Here is a 21,492-nt window from a genome sequence, read left to right on the forward strand (position 1 = left end):
GCTTGTTGGAAGTGCCATAGTGTTTGATCACATTGGTGTGATTACTGAAGAATAGAAAGCAAGGGACTTCTGGTGGCTCATTTCTCTCTTTACAGTTTGCAGGAACCATCACTCGCTCTTACATTATATTAGCTGACACATTGACAAGGCCTAATAACAGAACCCTACATAAGAAAACTGTATCAGGAAGACCCAGAATATAGCTGAATACGACAATGCCATACCTTATCATATACTACCAAGGTCAGGGTCGAGCAATGTTTGATGACTGTTGAGTAAGATCTACCATTCCAACCAGCAGTCTGCAGCACAGTTCCAGTCTGCAGGAAATCCTCATTTGAAAAAGCTCATTTCCTTTTTCTACCAACATGATTCTTCGCTAAATCTCAAATCTAGCAAATATTAGAAATGACATGATATTTTTATAACAAGCTAACAGACACCAGTAGATAATTTCCATAACGCTACATCACTTTTTTTTTTTGACAATATCAGTTTGTGTATACGAGGTCTGACAATTATGTTCGCAAATCATCCTAGAAAAAAGGTTACGTACCTCATTGCTGAATATCACTATGGTCACCTTCGAAGTACTCCCCTTGGGAAGCTGTGCACTGAGACGCCAGTGCTGTGCTTAGTCCACCCTTCAAAGCAATTTTGGAACCCTCTTTCTGGAATGGCCATCTGAGCTGTTGTCATATTTCCCTTGACGTCCTGAATGTCATCAAAATGTCTTACTTTCAATATTTCCTTTAACTTCAGGTAAACAAATAAGTCATTGGGGGCCAGATCAGGTAAGTAGGAAGCGTGTTCCAATACAGTTATTTGTGTCCTGGCTAAAAACTCCCTTACAGACAGTGCCATATGAGCTGGTGCATTGTCGTGATGCAAGAGCCCTGAATTGTTGGTGAGCCATGAACTGTTGGTGTCGTCTAACTTTGTCACACAGCCTTTTCAGCACTTCCAAATAGTAAACTTGGTTAACTGTTTGCCCAGTTGGTATAAATTCATAATGAATAATCCCTCTGATATCAAAGAAGGTTAGCAACATTGTTGTAACAAGATTGCAAATTTAATTGTCAGACCTCATATGGGGTCTTCTTTGCCTGTTATGTTGTTGATGGTGTATAGACCAACATGTAAGTGCATCCTGCAATCATTCCCAACCTGAAGTCTTTGAAGAAAATATTGGGTTTCCATACATAATCCCACTCATTGCAATAAACGTAACAGAATTATGCATTTGCCCATGATAAAGCAGTCTATCGGAATGCAACCACGTGCATTCGTTTATGGACTGTCTATAACTGGTTTCACACCACAGCAGCAAAGGTGAGTAGTGGAGACAGAAACCTGTATGGCTCTGACCCTTTGCATTAAAAGTTTGCCAACCCCTGAAATAAAGTACACACTTCTCGCTTTAGGTTCACAATATTTAAGCTGACATGGGACCCTTCCCTGGCCATCTCACACAGACTGATAGTTTATTTCTTAGTTTTATAAAGTTAAAATAATACATTTGGTAGATGGAATCTTTCAAGGTTTTTAACCCATTGGGTAAGTTTTAGTAGCTGTCTTTTTTCAACATGATTTATTTGGTTGGTCACCAATACTTTACAGGGCTAAATATTCTTAGCCTTATATCATGTTTTTAAAAATAAAATGTGTAAACTACTTGGGATACAATGTTTTTCCTGATTTGAAAAGTCATAAGCACAGATTAATCCATATTGCACAAGATAAGAAAATGCTTTTAGCAAAATGTAATAAGAGTATAACAGTTATAGCATTTGAATTCACTGGTTTGGAAACACAAAGCATATATATTTTGGCACTGAGAGAGAAAATATTTGTTACAGTCTAAGAAAGTTATTTTTAGGGAGGAAGCTTCCCATCTTCTACCTTCAAGGCAACAGAAACAGTCTCAGTGAGAGTCCATTTTATTAAAAGCATAGACAATGCATGGAATTCTTGGTGTAAAGAACTTTCTCCTGACACATTTCTTCAAATTAGATGTGACAAAAGGATGCACTCAGAGATTTGGGGGTCCTGACAACTCCCTAACAAGGAAAACCTTTAGATATTTTTTTTGTTTAAACTGTATCCTGAAAATATTATCCTCACGAAGTATTTAAAAAGTCAAGATCTCAAAGATCTAGAACATTCTCTAGATCAGGCTTTCTCAACCTTGGCACTATTGACATTTGGGGCCTGATGATTCATTGTTGTGGGAGGATGTCTTGTGCATTGTAATATATGTATCAGCATCCATGGCCTCTACCCACTAGATGCCAGGAGTACCTCACCCCTGGTTTACAACCAAAACTATCCGCAGATATTACTGAATGTCCCTAGTTTTGGGGGCAAGGAACGATAGAATTGCCCCTGACTGAGAACCACTGCTCTGGAGAAGAGTTATTTAGACCTTTAACTTGCCAAAAGGTGGTTATTTCACTCAGCCTGTACAAACCAACTATCCATGCAATTGGCAGTGAAATCTGTTCCCTTCCCAGATGAAGTGGCTACACGTCCTACCACAGTTACCACTGCCACACTGGAAAGGAGACCAATACTTTCCTCAGAAAATTCCTCTGTGCTAGTTTCTCTGACTGTCACCTTATGGTGTACTACCCATATTTCCTGCTCAGAATTTCATCAACATGTAGAAGGCATCACAGGCATCCAGAGTGAAACTCACTTTTCAACTCAGTGTTTTCAAACCCTGCCTTGATTCAACAGCAATGATGGACAGCCGCTTATAACTGATGAGGGCAAAAAACGAAGTAGCCTGCATTTGCTAGAGTCCACAGCCATAGATTATTGCCTTCCATATTGCACATTAACAGAATTTCTTATGGCAGTGCCAACAGTTGAATGTGGATGTTTTCCTATGATCCTTTTAAATCCCCAATTCAATTACCACGCTCATTTTTCTGATGAATCATCAGCAGAAAGCCAGACAATTTTTTAGAGAGTGATATGACCCTCAGCTGGAACATTACTTCTGTAGGACTCCGCTGCACCTACTTGGCAGTAAACAGACACTCAGTCTAGCCCTGAAGAAGGTTAGGCCTTAGTACTTAACCCAGCATGAAATTAACCTTTTATAGAACAGTTAGTTTCTCAAAGATAACTGTTATACAACAGACACAAAAAGGAAAAGAAAAAAATAAATAAATAAATAATGGAGTGAAATGTGTGGTGTTATTTTATTATTGTATCTCTACATTTGATAACCTCAGAGATGCAAATCTCAGCTCTAGGCCATAATTAAATTGATGCATCAAAATGAAGACTTCACGTATATTTTCAGCATCACAGCAGCAGTGAAGTGTTAGGTTTTCAATATTGCTTTTCCCTCAAGGATTCCCTTTCTTCTCTACCTTGTCTTCCTTCACTAGAGGGATACACACCAGCAAAGCAACACCTGACATGTTGACATTGCCACAGATACCAAATCCCCACAGAATTCAGGGACTGTGCCATAAATGAGGAGCTTTCTTTGAATTCTAAAATGGCCTGAAAGCTGAAAAGTAGAAGAAAAAAATGGACAAATGACTGTCCAAAATTTCAGCTGTGACTCTCTCAGCTAGCATGACTCTTGAGCTGAGTGCTTTTGTTACAGCAACATGAAGGTAATGCGTACACATTTCTGAGTGGTGAGAATGGAAAGACACAATGGTTAAGGCAAGCCAGTCCCCAGGGATCAAAAACCCACTAGTTATTTGATTTTCCCTTAGTCTTGCTCCTTGTACATGCACCTTTCTAGGTTTCAAGTGCTTGAAGCTGTTGACATCACAAACACCACAATCCCATTTTTTCAACTTCAACATCCCAGTGGTGAAAAGTGAACCCTCCTTAATGCCCAAGACTCTGAAATGAGCTCCAACTTCATGCCCTTAGCTCAGACCTAAAGAAATAAGAAGGTAATGACTAATGGGCAATTTTGGTTGCCTTGGCTACTATTCTAACTTTTGGCAAATGTACTTTTGTGTGCTTAATACTTGTTTAAACAGTACATAAAAATACTAAAAAGATGTCCTTATTATTGGCTTAACCATATGCCTTTTTCTTTCTTGATTATTGTTATCTCCATTACCTGTATTCTCACTCCCTGGTCCAGATTATCAGCCATAGCTGGGATGGAGGAAAGAGCGCTCACATCTTTCTCTCTCCCATTTTCCTTGCATCGCTACATTCTGAATGTGATGCCTGGGGGCCTTCCTGCTAACTGGATGTGTAAATAAAAGAGTTTTAAATCACTTCAAGGTGTCATTCAAATTTTCATCCTAGCTAACAGGGAGGAAATTCACTAAAGCCACCCTGGGGCCATTTTCCCATCTCTTTTCCTGCTGACACTCAAGTAATGTGCTAGACAAAGGCACAGCAAGTCCCACATTATAATCTTTTAGGACTAACTCCCCAGTCCTTCCTCCAATTTTAAAAAAGATCACTATTCTCACTCAGGAAGGAAAAAAATATATATAAAGGGCTGAAAGGTAGTTTTCAATCCGACATTTTTTTCATACCCTCTCTGTTTCTTGTTTATTCAGACCTGAACTCACCAGTAATCGTAACGCACTTGGAATTTTACTGAGTGGGCTATAAGAAGAATAGCAAAGCTTAAGGGTAGAACTTTGTAACTTAGTACTCTTCATCCATTATATAATTTGAAAATTATTCACTGTGTTATTGTTGCAAGCAAAGGGGATCTGTGATGATATTAGATTTGGGCTCTCGGCAAGATTTCCCTGCCTGTGTATTCTGACAAGTACCATCACAGTAATCCCCACGGTGTGAAGACAATCATTAGTAATTGGCAAAAAGGAGGTGTCAATGGTGCTTCAGCCAGTGGTTCAACTACCCACTAATAGAGGCTTTGAACATGGAACATCTCTTGGAACCACTTTACCAGAGACTATTTTCTAGAATGACCAAGGGCAAACACCAAGATTCAGTGGAACACCTAAGTAAAAATAGCAATACCACTAGTCAAAGCTGTTGAGATTTTGCTCTAAGCGGCCTCTATCCACAACAATAAGGTTGGTTCAAAACCAATTTGTAAGTAATTCACCAAGAACCTAAAAGCAAACCCCAGGACACTGTAAAGTCCGCATCCTTCTCAAAGAATTAGTTTCAGAGCATCTCAGAGGTGATTTAAATCAACAACAGCTGGGGCAGGCAAGAGAGGTGACATCATCGTCTATAACACTGCTGTCCAGTAGAACTTCCGGCAATGACAGAAATGTGCTGTATCAGTACTGCCCAACACGGTAGCCATTAAACTGAGGGCTTTGGAGCATTAAAGTATGACGAGTACAAATGAAGAACTTAATTTTTAACTTTATTTAATTTTAATGGCATTTAAATGTAAATAGCCACGTGTCTACTGACTACCATATTGGATAATGCAGGTCTAGAAACTGAGGAAGGGAGTGCAGAGGATTGAGTGTCTAGCCCAGGCAAGTGACAAGGCATTGCCTGGAAAGCTGTAAGCCTAGGCAAGGATAGCACCACACTTCCATCCTGCAGGCCATCTCCAGTTGATTATTAATGAACACCTGCTTCCAAAGCTAAGGCTGAACTCATTAGGAAAGTGTACTGTGATTAATTAGAAATGTCTGACATGAAGACAGGAAGGGGAGTTTGTGGCGTGTGTGCTGTGATTTCCCAATGCCAATCTGGTAAGAAGTTGAACTCTAAGGATGTAGAGAGAAGTAGAGGAGACGGGCCAGGTAGGAGGCCATAAGATGGATGGCCATTCTAGAAAACAGACTGGATTATGGCTATTTCTTTCCTGCTCTGAACTAATGTTCTCATATAAATACGGTTCGGCAGGGGTTCTAACGATATGACTACAGCCAGACGACCAAGGGGCTTCTGGTGTCACAGTATTCATTTAGTTGTTTATTTATATGTTGTATCTATTAAGCTGTATACTTGTTTAGTATCTGTCTCTCCCATTAGACTGAGAGCTGCATAAGGTCATGGACCATCCTGGGCCAGAAAGTAGGTAGTAGGTAACAGATTGTCAATTGATATCAACTGTAAATGAAATGAATAAATTAAAAAAAAAAAAAAAAGATTGTCAATTGAGTATTCATAACCAACCTTATCCCTCAAAAATATATTTGAAGGTCTACTACATGTAATGTACTATGTTAGGGTTGGAAAAAAAATAGCTGTGGAAAGACAGCCCTGTCTCTATCCTCAGGGCCTACACTAAACAGTTAATTAATTACACAATTACCATATCAACAGAGACCTAACTTACAGGATAAGCAGGGAAAGGTTCAAGTAAGGGAAAGTTTCCTTGAGGTGTTGAATTGAATTTTGAAGGCTGAGTAGGAATTAACTGGGTGAGAAGGAAGTGAAGGGTAGGGGAGGAAGAGCATTACAGCTGTAAAAAAATGAATTGGCCAAAGGCTCTGGGTAAGGCAGGGTGAGCTCCACACACTTTAAAAAATATATATATATATATATATATATATATATATATATATATATATATATATATATATATATATATATATATATATCAGTAACACTGTCATCCAAAGACCAAGCAAGGCAGAGGGACTAGAAAGCAAGTTGTCAGCAAGTTGTCAGCATCAGTTATTGATGTCCCAAGAGGAGCAGAGGAGTACTGCACCCAAATCCATCCCTTTGGACCTCCCAGACACCTGATAACATCTGAGGGCATCCTTCCTAGGAATGACCACATGGTCCCATGTACCCCAACTCCCAGCACCTTTAACTCTCATGAGATACTTTCTTGCTCACTTTCTTTAAAAGGATCAAAAAAAAAAAAAAAAAAAAAAAAAACCATGAGGGAAACCTCATTTACACACACACACACACACATTTTCAGACTTGTGTATGAATTTACAAAAGTCTTTGCTCATGTAATACTGAATTTGAGTTTTCCGTCGAGCCAATTCTTAGAAAGGTAAAGATATTATCTCCATTTCACAGTTGACAACTCTGATGCTCAAAGAAAATGTGTCTTGTCCAAGATTCCAGTTCTTGGAAGGGGCAGAGCCACGACTCAAAGTCACACCACCCAAGTCCTGTTATCTTCCCAATTGAGGGCCCCATGGGTAATATTGAGTCTGATCCTTAGTGATCCTACCAACCATGAAATTTTTAGAAAACATGTATTGAGGTCATTTTTGTCCTGCAAGTGAAAGCATTGCCCCAAAATGCCTCCCCTTTTCCAGCCACGAAGACTTTCTCAGTTACCATGTTTCTGTGAAAATAAGATCTAACTGGAAAATAAGCCTAGCACGATGTTTCAGGATGATATTCCCCAAATATAAGCCCAAATGCATCTTTTGGAGCAAAAATTAATATAAGACCCGGTCGTATTTTCAGGGAAGCATGGTAGCAGTCTAAAACACCCTTCATGGTTGAAGGCCTTGGAGAACTGCCTTGGAAAGTTCTACAGTCACTTATTCAGGAAAGAAATGTTATTTGTACAATTCAAATCCAGAGCCTTACTTTGAACTATTTTTTAAGTAAATTTGGAGAACGTGGAATCATTCAGAGAGCCTCATTAGTTCTGAAATGTGATGAGTCATTTTCAGACTCATGGATTCAACACTCCAAAGCACTTTCAACAGTGACAGCTCTTATATCCTGATAGTCTGTAATGGTTCAGATACTTTACATGTATTTTGTAATTAGGATGACCAACTGTCCCAGTTTACCTGGGACCCAGGGTTTCCTGGAATAGAATGAGTTGGTCACCCTACTGGTTATTCAATCCTTAAAATGCTCAGCAGTGGGGGTGGCTGGTTAGCTCAGTTGGTTACAGTGTGCTCTTAACAAAAAGGTTGCCAATTCGATCCCCACATGGGCCACTGTGAGCTGCGCCCTCTACAACTAGAATGAAACAACTAGATGGGTCATGGAAAAATAAAAGTTTTTTTTAAAATGCTCGGCTGTGGTAATGGGGCCTTATCCACCCACCATATTTACTGACAAGAGACTCCAAACCAGGTGTTCACATGGTTTGCCCAAGATCCTCACAGCCTGTAAGAACAAAACTGGGGTTCGAAGCAAGATCTGATTCCAGTGGGTTAATCCTACACTAGCCTTCTGCGTAACTATAGCACTGCAATTTAGCTGAGAGATGGACATCCTTGGGTATTGACATGCAAACGAACACCTCAAACCTTCCATTTCTCTGGAGAATTTTCCCTTTTCTACTTTATGAAATGGATAGGAATTTTTCAGGACTGAAATAAAACTGGGATCACTCTTTTGCCGTAAGCTCAATGTCCTGATTTGTATGTCAATGCCAGCAGTGTTATTTCACCTGAGGGCTACTTTAAAAACACCCAGAGCAATGCAAGCAGTTCGGGCTGGGACACTAACCAGTAAGTTGTGGAGAACAGGCCTGAATTGCACCTGATGAGGTGGAAAGGGTAAGAGTAGGGCAGACTTAAATTTAAATCCTTCCTCTGCCATATACTAGCTATGTGACCTCAGGGCTAATAATAGCTATTTCAAAGGATTACTGAAAAGCATAAAATGAGATCACCCAATCTGAATCTACCTTGCTCCATGTCTGGCACATGATAAATGCCCAATCATGTTAGTTCACCAACAATCCCAAAGAAAGGAAACTCAAAATGCGACCTTGCTTTGTAATCTCCTCAAACGCCCACCAGGGTTTCTGAAACCTAAACTTATATTCTAGAAAATACTAGATGGTATCATAACAATTCAAACAACACATTTTTTTAAAAAATGGGCAAAAGATGTGAACAGACATTTCATCAAAGAAACATACAGATGGCAAACAGGCACATGAAAAGGTGTTCAACATCATGAGTTAATAGAGAAATACAAAGTAAAGCCACAATGAGATATAATTATACACCTCCTAGAATGACTAAAATTAAAAACATTGACAATACCAAGTGTTGACAATGATGTGGAGCTCCTGGTATTCTCATGTATTGATGGTGGGAATACATGATGGATCAGAACGTTTTGAACAGCTACTTTTGAAAATAGATTGGCAGCTTCTCATAAAGTTAAACTTACCATACAACCCAGCAGTCCCATTCCTAGAAATACACCCAAGAGAAAAAAAAAAAAAAATGTATGTCTACAAAAAAAAAAAAAAAAAAAAATTATAGGAGTTGTATTCATAAAAGTCAAAATCTGAGAGAGCCAAGATTGTGGAGTAGATAAACACTGTGCCTGCTTCCTTCTGTGAACACATTAAAATTACAACTAAATTATAGAACAATCAACCTGGAGAACCATATGAAGTCTGGCTGAACAGAAGTTTTATAACTAAGGCTATAAAGAAGCCCAGTGGAGACTGGTAGAAGGGGGGAGAAGTAAAACAGCCTGGCCCCAAATTTCTATGTGGTGGTTGGGAACCAGGAGAGATATCTCGGTCATGGAGGTTCCCCCCTGAGAAGCGGCGAGACGCCAGTCCCACACTCGCCTCCCCAGCTCAGAGTACTGGGAAGAGAAATCCACACAATATCTGGCTGTGAAAAACAATGGGGATTCCAACCATCTGAGTGGGACAAAAGGCTACAGGAAACCCAGACATCCTCTTAAACAGCCTGCACACAGATTTTCTCACTCCCAGGCACTCACCTTGGGTTTCAGAGAGGAGAGAGTAACTCAGAGGGTGTCGGAGGCATACAGGGGTCAGATTTAGGTATGTGGCTTCAGAGCAAGGGCTGGAGGACAGTCACCATTTTCCCTGTATGGGGTTCTTCTCTCATGCAGCCAGCAGGGAGTTGCCACCTTTCCTTTGTTGAGCCCACCCGCACACAGCCAAATCTGAATTTGATTGGCCTGGTGAACTCCTCTGATCTACCCTCCTGACTCCCTGAGACCCCACCCCACCACCCCACTCATCTAGCCCAACACACCAGAGGCAATTTCTCTGACAGCAACCAGCTTCCCCACCCCACCCCACCCCAGTACACTCTTTCTTGAAAACCTATCTTTGTCCACAGGACCCAGGTAGCGGCTGACCTCAATGTGTTCTGAGACTTTTGCTGAGTTACTCCAAGCTCAGCACTGGCATGAAACCAGAGTCTACATTAACCTGGTAACCACAATTCTTCCCACTCTAGTGACTCCCTGAGACCTAGCCTCATCCAACTCATGTACCACATGAGGCTTTATCAGGGACTGAACCTTAAAGGAACTAGCAGGTGGCAGCAGGCCATGGGGTGCCCTGGGTTTTTATGGAGCTACCCCAGGCCAGGTACTGATGACAGCCATCCTCAGTTCCTGCGTGGCCTCTTCCACATGACCTCAGGGTTAGCACAGGCAGCAAACAACTATGGATTGCTTTGTAGCTCCTACCGGGTAGTCCCTGGGCAGTCACAGGCAGTGGCTGACCTGGGCCTGTACCAGAGGCCCTGGCAAGAGGCCTCAGAACCAATATACATGGAGGTTGACTTCAGATAACAGCAGAGCACCACCCAGTTAGCCCCACAAGCAGCACACACAAAGGACAGTCTCAACAGGCACCAGAGCCTGCTGGGGTGAATCCCACTCAGTGCACTAAGCCCCCTGCATAGCAGCCTGTAAGCTGTGGATATGGCCAAACTTCACAGCCAATCATCATGAGGGTCAGCCCCACCAACTGAGGTGCCAATAGCAATCAAGACTCAACTATAACAGGAGGGCACACACAAACCACACAAGGGACACTCTTGGAGCACCCAGAGCAAGTGACCAGAGAGACTGTGCCAGGGCACCTAGTATATAAGGCTACCTGGCCAAGGCTGGGAGACATAGCAGGTCTACCTAATACATAGAAACAAAAAGAGAGGTAGCCAAAATGAGGGAACAAAGAAATATATCCCAAATGAATAAACAGGAGAAAACTCCAGAAGAAGCACTAAATGAAATGTAGGCAAACAACTTACCAGATACAGAGTTCAAAACACTGGTTATAAGGATGTTCAAGGAACTTAATGAGAACTTCAACAAAGAGATATAATCATAAAAAAGGACATAGAAACCATAAAAAAAAGAACCAGTCAGAAATGAAGAATATAGTAATTGAAATGAAGAAAGCACTAGAAGGAATCACCAGCAGACTAGATGAAGCAGAGGATCAAATCAGCGATTTGGAACACAAGGTAATAGAAATACCCAATCAGAACAGCAAAAAGAAAAAAAAATTAAAATGAGAACAGTTTTAAGAGAACTCTGGGAAGACATCAAGCGTAACAACATTCGCATCATAAGGGTACCAGAAGGATAAGATAGAAAGCAAGGTATTGAGAACCTATTTGGAGAAATAATGACTGGAGACTTTTCTAACCTGGCAAAGGAAATAGACATACAAGTCCAGGAAGTGCAGAGAGTCCCAAACAAGATAAACCCAAACAGGCCCACAACTAGACACATTATAATTAGAATAGCAAAGGTTAAAGACAGAGCGAATCCTAAAAGCAGCCAGAGAAAGGCAACCAGTAACTTATAAAGAAGCTCCCATAAGATTGTCAGTTGATTTCTTAACAGAAACTTTGCAGGCCAGAAGGGATTGTCAGGAAATATTCAATGTAATGAAAAGCTAGGGCCTACAACCAAGATTACTCTACCCAGCAAAGCTATCATTTAAAACCGAAGGATAAAGAGTTTCCCAGACAAGAACAAGCTAAAGGAGTTCATCATCACCAAACCAAGGAATGTTAGCAGTACTTCTTTAAGAGGGAAGAAAAAACAGATCAAAGTTACGTATAATAAAATGGCAATAGCTACATATCTATCAATAATTACTTTCAATGTAAATGGATTAAACACTCAAAAGACATAGGAGGACTGAATGGATAAGGAAACATATGGTGCCTATAAGAGACTCACTTCAGATTGAAATATACACACAGACAGAAAGTAAAGGGGTGGAAAAATGTATTTCATGAAAATAGAGACAAAACAAACAACCAAAAAAAGCTGGGGCAGCAATACTTATACCACATAAAATAGACTTTAGAACAAAGGCTATAACAAGAGACAAGGAAGGACCCAGTAATCCAGTATTTATCTGAAGAAACCCAAACGCTATTTCAAGGGGACATGTGCATCCACACATTCATTGCAGCATTGTTTACAATGGCCAAGATGTGGAAGCAGCCTGGGTATCTGTAGATGGAAGAATGGATAAAGAGGAGGTGGTACATATATATATGTACAATGGAATATTGCTCCGCCATGGAAGAGAATGGCTTTGGCCTTCTGCATGGGCATGGATGGATCTGGAGTGTTAGAGAAAGACAGATGCAATGTGATTTTGCTTATATGTGGAATCTAAAAAATGAAATAAACAAAACAAAAACAAACTCATAGATACAGAGAACATACTGATGGTTGCCAAATGGGAAGGGGTTTGGGGGTGAATGAAAAAGGGGAAGGTCTTAAGAAGTACAAATTGGTTGTTACACAGTAATCATGGGGATGTAGGTTATAGCATAAGGAATATAGTCAATAATATTGTAATAACTATGCATGGTGTCAGATGGGTACTAGATTTCTTGGGGTCACAGATGGAAGGGGGTTGGGGGCCAGGGTGAAAAATATGAAGGGATTAGGAAGTACAAACTGGTAGTTACAAAATAGTCATGGGGATGTAAAGTAAAGCATAGGGAATATAGTCAATAATATGGTAATAACTATGTATAGTGCCAGGTGGGTACTAAACTAGTCAAGGTGATCATTTCTTAAATTATATAAATGTCTAACCACTATACTATGTATCTGAAATTAATATAAAATAACATTGAATGTCAACTGTAATTGAAAAGTTTAAAATGGGGGAGAAGGTGAAGATAAATAAGATGTTCACATTTCCAGGTGTAAAACAAATAAGTCATGGGAATGTACTATACGGCACAGGGAATATGGTCAATAATACTGTGATAGCCTGGTACAGTGTAAGATGGTCGCTGGACTTATCATGGTGATCACTTCTTTAGGTATATAGATGTTGAATAACTATGGCATACACCTGAAACTAATACCATATTGCATGTTAGCTATATTTTAATAAAAATCTTAAAATAAAAAGGCCAAAAACCTGTAAAAAACATAATTGTCCATCAAGAAATAAATGAATAAACAACATGTGGTACATCCAAATAATGAGATAAGATACTACCCAGTTAGAAAAAGGAACTACTGATACACCAAAATGAGTTAGTATCAAATATACTGTGTTAAGCAAAAGAAGTCAGATGCAAAAGATTATACACTATTTGACTCCATTTATGCGAAATTTTGGAACAGGCTGGGATGGAGTGAGGGTATTATAGGCATAGGGACCCAAAGGAACTCTATGGAGATGAGGGAAATGGTCTATATCCTATTTGAGGTGGGGGGTATACAGGTATAGACCTTTGTCAGCACTCATTGAACTGTATATTTAAAAAGGGTGAAATTTACTTCTGTAATTATATGCCAAGAAATCTTACTTTATAAAGGAAATAGATTGTAAACTATAGGGAGTCGAACCTGGGAAGGGGGATGCAACACTGAGAAAGAGATGGAGGTAGAAGCTTGAGAAAGATGGACAGGGCAGACCCAGCCACTCGTTGTGAATGGGATATGACCTGTGCCTTTGGTTATTGGGGGAGCAAACCAAGTAAAGGGGAGTCACTCATTGGCCAGTGTCTTTACGTGTCCCACAGCATTATTGCACTTGGCTACATCTAATGACTGCTAGACAGATCAACACTCTACCTTTAAAAATGTTTGAAGTGGTCATTTATGAAGACTATACTAGCAGAGTCTCTACTCCCTCTGCTGCTCCCAGTTAATTTCTGGCTGAACTCAAGAACGCTTTAAAAAAAAAAAAAAATTACAAGTGAAGACAACAGCCTAGTCTAAGAAAATTGATTTTTCTTACAACTGATTTCAACTCTGCCAAGGCTGAGTTCATGAGAAAAGGAAGATAATCTCGTAAAAATGCCTCCACCCAATCTCAAACTCGATACAAGGTTGTCCACAGCAGTTCCCAGACCCAAGTGTGTAAAGTACACAGAGGTCTACAGAGAAATAAGAATAATAAAGCCAATGGAAAAAGATGGGATGAGATGGGATGTACATGACAGACAGAGATGTGGGGTTTGGGGGAGGTGTTGAGTGAAGGCTGCTACCTATTTTCTCAAGAAAGGCTATTTTATTCATATATATATATATACACAGACACACTTATTGTTTTTTTGTGTGTGTGCGTGTGCACGTGTTTGCTTAGCCACCATTCCCTGACCAAGAAGCAGATATCTGATCCAAGCAAGGCCAATTAGATATCCTTTCCATGGACTCTGGCTCTTCAGCAGAGTGACATAAAGGCAAAAACAAAAACAAAACAAACAAACAAAAAAAAAAAACGGTGGCATTCATTCTTCCATGTCAGTGCCCTTGAGAACCCATTCATCACTTTCTACTACTTAGGTCTTCTGAGATTCTCTGGCTTCAGTATTTCCCAAAAACCAGTTTTATCATTTTCTCTTTGATTCTGTGATCACCTTACAATAAAATACCATTTTTGCCCAAATTAAAGTCAGTTTCTGTTGCTTGCAACCAAAGAGCCCTAATGGATACAACATTTTTTTTTTTTTTTTAAGCCTTATAAGTTCCCACCTAGTCCTCTTGAGAGGCCATAAACGTAATGTGTGAAAGCAGGACACATATGTGATGTAGGGACCTTCCATCCTGGTCCTCGTTGGCTTTCCTGATGAAAGAGGAGCAGTCTATTGACAAGTCAGCATAAAGGATAACTCTTTCCTAACTTCCTGCCCACCAGGAAAAGACTTGGGAACATCTCGAGGCCAGCAGGACAAAACTGGGTCATTGAGCACCAAGCTGGTTGGATGGTCGAGCAGTGCACTTTTATCTTTTGCAACCCCACAACCCTCAGGGAAACTGAAAATTGTAGGTGAATCTGGAGCCCCAACTCATTCTCCTTTTCAGAACCCTGGACCACAATCGTAATAATAATAATTACAATTCTTACTATTAACAATTACTCAGCAGTTGGCACCGATGAAGCACTGAATCAAGACCTTTATGTGCTTTATTTCATTCAAGCCACACAATAACCATAAGTGGTAGTCACTAGAATTATTCCTATTTTACAGAAGAAAAGAATGATGTTTAGAAAGAAAGGACTGAGGTTTAGAAAGGTGAGGCCCTTATCTGAGGTTAACAGCTAGTGAAAGAGCCAAGATCAAATACAGGTCTTTCCGATTTCACTCTTAATCGCCAATGGTATCCTACCTACTGTGGGCAAGTTTCTACTTCTGTGCTGGAAGTAAGAGTTATCCTGGCTAACACAACGCAAAAACAAAAGGGCTTCTGTTATTTTTCACGCCAGGAACAAACACCCAAGGGGGTAGGCATCAAAGTGAACTGTCTTGATGTTATCAATAGCCTTTTCTCCTCTACTTGCCACTTGAGACTTTGCTGTCCTCTGCATACTGACAAACCCTACCTTACCTGGAGCAGGAATGTTTTTCAGGACAAAATAAAAAAGACTATCACTCCCCATAAGTTAACAGCTCTCGAGAGCTTTGCCAAAGATGTAACTCTCGCAGGGCTCACTGCAGTGTGACAGAGAGCTCCAGGGACCTCAACTTTTGCATTTCACAAGCTGTGTCTACCTACCAGAAAAAAAAAGGGGGGGAGAGTTAACCTGAAGTTAAATTTGTCTCTTAAATACCCTCTTATAGAGCCCTTCAGGTGTAAAGAAAGTCTTAAATCCTCAAAGGATAGAATGGAAAACATCAATATGGAACATATTCCCTCAATGAAAATTGACAGGACAAGTTCAGCTAACAGCACTGTACCAATAGTAATGTCGTCGTTGGCATGTACACACATCAGGGGAAGCTCTGTCTTAGCTTTGCAACTCTTCTATAAATCTAAAGTTATTTCACAATAAAAGGCTTTAGAAAACGTCCTGGACAGGCTGGGTAAGAGATTCCCCACAGCATCCTCTGTAAGACTGACGGTTTCGGACAGCATCACGGATAGAATACAGTTGAGGTGAGAATCGGGAGTCATATTCGTCGATGAAACACCATCGGTAGCAACAGCGCAGAGCTTCTCTAGTCCAAAACCTCAAGATAACAAATCTTACAAACCAAGGCTTGAATGAGAGCTGAACAAAAAAGACTTTGATCATGATACTTCACATGTGGGCCATAAATACAAACTCAATACACATAAGAACTTCACGAGGGAGGGGGAAGGCAGAGGGAGAGGAAGAAAAAGGGAGAATATGTGAATGAGACGAAGCTAAAGCAGACAAGAAAGAATCACTGATACCACTCATCTGGGATCAGGGGAAGAATTCACGCATTTGTACCAGTAACTTGTTAACAGATGGAGTAAGATACTGGGGTGCTGATCCTCAAGAGAAAGAACTTTTTCTCAACTTTTCCAGACAAAATTTCAGAACTGCACCTAAGAGTTATTTAGCATAAGCAAAGCCTTTCAGAAGGGTTTTCCAAGGCACCAAAAGGATGGGCTATTTAAGGCCTACAGAAAACTCTGCGAGAAAGTTTTCAGGATGATCCAAGCCAAGGTCCAGAACACTTTCGAGGATATGCAGAGCTCTTATTCAAGGGCAGGGACCATTTAACCTTCATCTGTAAGACTAGAAGAAAAGAGTTTTGTCCATTGGCCAGTGTAGAGAATCTCTTTTCAGATATGAGGAAGACGTTCTTGAGATAATGGGCGAGGAAATATCTCACTAGGTCCCCAAAAGGGGTTACCACAGTATCTTTGGATGTCACTGCAAGGAGAGTAGACAGCTGTTCTGTGCCTTAAAGCACAGAGGAAGAATAAATGGTCAATTTAAGGCCTTCTCCCATTCGTGAACTCAAAGCATATATAGCATATAGCTGCTTTAACATTTCTCTGAAGAGTATTTGCTAGAGAGGAGTCGGGCATTGTTATTCTAGGAACAGAGAGTGCCAGTCACGTCAAGAAACTCTGGCATAAAAAATCCCTTCACTGATCCAGTTTTCTAACCTTTCTTCCTATTTTGGAGACTTTCTGAAGACATATGACCGTGAATCTGCAATTTAAGAGACAAGTTGATTGGGCACTAAGCTCTGATTTCTTTTCCAACAAGACAACCAGGGTAAATTCATGAGAAAATAAATCATGACTCCAAACCGAATCTGAAAAAAATAATAATAATAATGCCATTACTCCCCCAACACTTATGGGGGGGGGGGGTTAGGGGCTTAATATCCATTGACATCCTATTTACAGTACCCTTGCTTGGGGGAAGAGTTAAGATAAATAATACATTATTCGAAATTCATATTTTATTACTCTTATGAGTGAGAACAAAATGTAATAGTCCAATACATCACATTTGTACATTACTGTTTAAATCCTACCATGATAATCTCCCCACCTCACCCCAAACAACTTGGCAAAATCATATTCCACTTTATCCCAGTTTGTCTTCCATTCATATTTTAGTAGAACAATTTGGTTAGACACCAAAGCCCTTCCCCCTAATCAAATCAGGATTTGCTCAGGAAAACCAATTTATAATTTGCCTTAGTGTCCACCAAAGACAAGAAGAGTTATTCAAGTCCAACCCAGCAACCATCCTCAGATTCTGAAGAACCAGTAGGAGCATACCAGAGACAAGCAAAGGGTTAACACAGCTGATTTCTGGGTTAAGAGAAGGATGCAGTATCATTTTTTAAGGCAAACACCTGGAGGGAAAAAAAGTACTATTTTGTTTCCACCTCAAGAAATTGCAGACAAACTAAAGCAAATCACATCAGTGGAATACTCAATTATCTGCACATGCTAATTAACGAACTGTAATCAACCAGCTTTCAGTCCTCTCTTCACCTGCTGTAATATTTGTAGTGCACTGCCTTCCTCATTCCTCACAACCGGTAGAACACTAGACAGTCTGTATGGTGCATCCAAGGGAAACAAATAAGCACAGATTTTTGCTGATGGCAGGGATTTCTCATGCTCAGGACATATGAACCAACGATATGGAAATGGCAGCACTGGCTGTATATTTTAATTATTCCCCACACCTATTTTGCAAAAGAGACTTAAAGTTCAATTAGGTAATATGCTGCTCAGTTATGGTTATTTCATAAAACTAAGCACAGAGAGTCACTTAAAGTAGTAAATATATGCAGTCATGACAGAATTAAATATTCATGAAATCAAGAATGACTGGAAAGCTGAGGATATTACAATATTAAAATTCATCATCATTTTTACAATGTAAATCTTGTATGCATTTGTAAGGCACCCGAGTCCAGTCTAGTGTGTTCAAATTCTGGTTTCCTAGTACACTGCCATTTAAATTACAATATTGATTTTGGTAGATAAACAACAATCTTAATCCTTAGCTCAGTTCCAAAATGCAGAAACGATTTTGAACATTCAGAGATACCAACTTGTTAAGTGAGCCTGTCTCCAAATACAGAACAGCAACACTCAATGTTATCCCAATATGTTTCAGATAATTTGTTTAATTCACTAGCACCTTTGGAAAGGTCCAACAGAAACCAAGGCAATCTCCTAGGAGGAGCACTTCGTGACATGCAATTGCTTTCTAGCCAGAAGTGACTACTTTCTTATATACTTTCTTAAGTGAGAGAAGGGCGAAAGTATATTGACTGACCTTTCTTTGCTTCCAATAGCCTGATTTCTTGAACCAACTTTTCCCCAACATGAACACCCAGTTTCAAAATGTATTAACAAATACATGTGTACACTTTACACACATCCAACTAAACAACACTAGCTTCCGCAAAACTGAGGTCTAAGTGTGCATGGAGCAAGACAGTACTCAGACACAAAGCTGTCATACATACACTCTAATAATATTACCAAAGGCATTATTTTCTATGCCATTTCTTCTACTTTACAATTACCTCAACTGAAGAAACCTCAGCACCGGAGAAGGGCATTTGAGCCATTTCTTACTGGAATCCAATTACCTGAAGAACTCCTCTCTCCACACTAAGTAGTAGCTATCCCCTGGTCTACAATGACACAGCAGGGCTGCAAAGATTTACAGGGCTCAGCTGCTGCCAGGCACTGGGTCCCTGGCCTCCTAGGTAGGAAGGTGCCAGGTGAAGAGCAGGACCAGCAGCTTAGAGCTGGGTTAAGCTGTGATCTCCATTCTCCAAAGAAGCCAAACTTTGCGACCATTGTTGTCATCTTTAGGTTGCTGTCACCTCCCTCCAAGGAGTCTCAGAAGCCACTTGGCAGCTCCTGAAGACATATGTTTCCCCCTGACCTAGATCATCCAAATACGCCTTGGTTATACCGCGCCGGCAAGCAAAGGTCTCTCAGTACTGCTCTCCCGAGGTGTGGGCTTTACCCTGGCACCACACCGCACCTACCGGAAGACTTTTCTCTGCACAGACCGCTGAAGACCGAAACCCGGACAGACTTCAGTACACGCCTTCCAGTTCAGAAAGTCACTATCGCCCATCGATTCCCTTAAATCTCACGCCCTCCCCACTCTGCAACCCCCACCACCACACAAATGAGGGAAGGGGGTGGGGGAAGCGGAGGGGTTAAAGTGACAGCCACTACTAAAGCTCCTTGGTTTTGTTCAAAAGGTGTCACAGCGCCAACACTGTGGACCTACCTTGCTCTCTCCTTTCTCGCCGTTGGGTCTCGCCTCAGGGTCGTCGCTGTCCTCAGCTCCTGCACACTCGCCGGGCAGTTCATCCTGAGCCAGCTGCTGCTGCTGCTGCTGCTGCGGCTGGGGCTGGGGCTGGGGCGGCTGTGACGGCGCCTGGCAGGCTCCGCCAGCCCCCTGGGAGCGGGGGATGGGCTCCGGGCGCGGAGAAACTCCCTCAACATCCATCTCCATCTTCCCATTCACTGGAGGGCAAGACAAAAGCGGAGCGGAGACTTGGCAGCGGCGCCCGGCGGCTCCTCAGCTGCCCGTGGCAAGCATGGCTCGCCGAGCAGGGGCCGCCTCCCGCGCGCCCTCCCTCCTGCCACCCTTCGCCCGCGCTCCCCGCAGCTCCGCTCGCCTGCTGGGCTCGGGCTCTGGAGGCGTCTGGGCCGGGGAGCGCGAGGAGCGGGTGGCCGCGTGTCCTTGGAGCGGTGGCCTTCAGGCGGTCCCGCTAAGCAGAGAGCATCCCGGCGGCGGCAACGGCGGCGACGCCTCCCAGCCGCGCGCCCAGCCCCGGGGCCGACCGGGGACTTGCTCTCCAGCCCGGCCTCCCGATCCTCGTCGCTTTCCAGTCTCTCCTGGGGCCCGTCGGCGTTTCCCCTCCCCTCCAACCTTCTGAACAAAGTTACAAGAAGAACAAAACAGATCGCCGGGATTTGCCAGGCGAAACTGACAGCAATAGGAAATACCAGGTGTAAGTGAAATCTCCCATCCCCGCCCGCGGAACAAGCGCCGACCCCTCACCTCTGCCCTCTCCCCGACGCAGAGGAGCCGAGGAAAGGAGGGTTTTCCGACCTGTGCAAGGTGGTGGCGGCGAGGACTGAAAGGAGAGGAGCATACGGAGGGCTGGTGGCTGGTGCGCCCACCCCCAACCGCAGGCGACCCCCACCTCCACTCTGGCCCGGGTCTCCTTTCCTCCCTCCCGCGGCCGAGCGTGTCTCCGGGGTCAGCCCCTCCGGTAAGTGCGTGTGTGGAGCTGAGCTCCCGCTCCTCGCTCTGCTCCGCCGCCGGCGACTGCGCGCCACACAGCCAGGCACTAGAGAAGTGGAGTAAAGAGAAGAAGCCAGCGGCAAATTCCCGGCAGGAAATCGACCTACCCTCGCCTCCGGCCGGATCGCGGGCTAGAACCGGGAAGGGGTGGGGCCCCGCGTGGATGGCGTGGACGCGAGTCTCGCAGCGCGCCCGAGTTTGGCGTAAAGGTTGGCAGTGGAGGGTCGATGGGGGAGGCGGAGGGAGAAGCGAGAAGTCGCTGCCAGGCATTTACTGCAATGTACCCCGGGGTGGGCGCCAGCTGGGCGCCGCCGCTCCCAAGTGGCGAGCTCTCCTGTGCTGGAAGGGCGTCCTCGGCAGGGCAGGTCTCCAGGAGGTTCCGGAGGTGACCCCAGCCCAGGCTGTGAGCCGCGTCTATAAATATAGATAGATAGTGATGGCAAGGATAGACTTGGAAATTCTGAAATCGGGGCTCACCGACAGTCAGGCGATTAGAGGATGACTTCTAAATTTAACGCCACTTGGTCCTGGGGAGTAGCTTACAACTTCACGGGAACTGTTACTGCAACTCTGCACATCCAAGAGGGATCTACCAGCAGCTACGGAGAGAAATAACGGGTTATGAAGAACCTGTTTAATATTAAATAAAGCCCATTGTTCTAGGCTTTGAGTTCCATAATGCCCCCAAATGGATCAGGAGATAAATGAACTATTCATGCATTTCTTAGCAGAGGGTGGCTTTTTTCCCTAAGATATAATGTATCACGGATAACATTTGCCTAATGAAAACTAGAAAATTGCATTGTTCATCTCGTGAC

General features: G+C 42.3%; 1 protein-coding gene across 12 annotated transcripts in view; it reads right to left on the bottom strand.

Annotated features, from left to right (window-relative positions):
* RBMS3 (RNA binding motif single stranded interacting protein 3) overlaps window positions 1–21,273 on the bottom strand; it is a 1,228,141-nt gene extending 1,206,868 nt beyond the window's left edge. For 8 of the 12 annotated variants that reach the window (XM_088798292.1, XM_088798297.1, XM_088798294.1 and 5 more), the window contains exons 1-2: window positions 20,782–20,944; window positions 19,649–19,887 (exon numbers count right to left, since the gene is read on the bottom strand). In XM_088798292.1, coding sequence (XP_088654418.1) covers window positions 19,649–19,887; window positions 20,782–20,944 — 402 coding nt within the window. Of the gene's footprint in view, window positions 1–19,648; window positions 19,888–20,042; window positions 20,176–20,428; window positions 20,612–20,781; window positions 20,945–21,151 lie in introns of those variants that run through there. The other 4 variants (XM_088798298.1, XM_019745285.3, XM_074312722.2 and 1 more) reach the window with 4 other exon arrangements.
* Between the last annotated feature and the right edge of the window lie 219 nt (window positions 21,274–21,492).

Source organism: Rhinolophus sinicus, chromosome 5, assembly GCF_057876585.1.
Source record: "Rhinolophus sinicus isolate RSI-liver-muscle chromosome 5, RSI-T2T, whole genome shotgun sequence".
NCBI classification, from domain to species: Eukaryota; Metazoa; Chordata; class Mammalia; order Chiroptera; family Rhinolophidae; genus Rhinolophus; species Rhinolophus sinicus.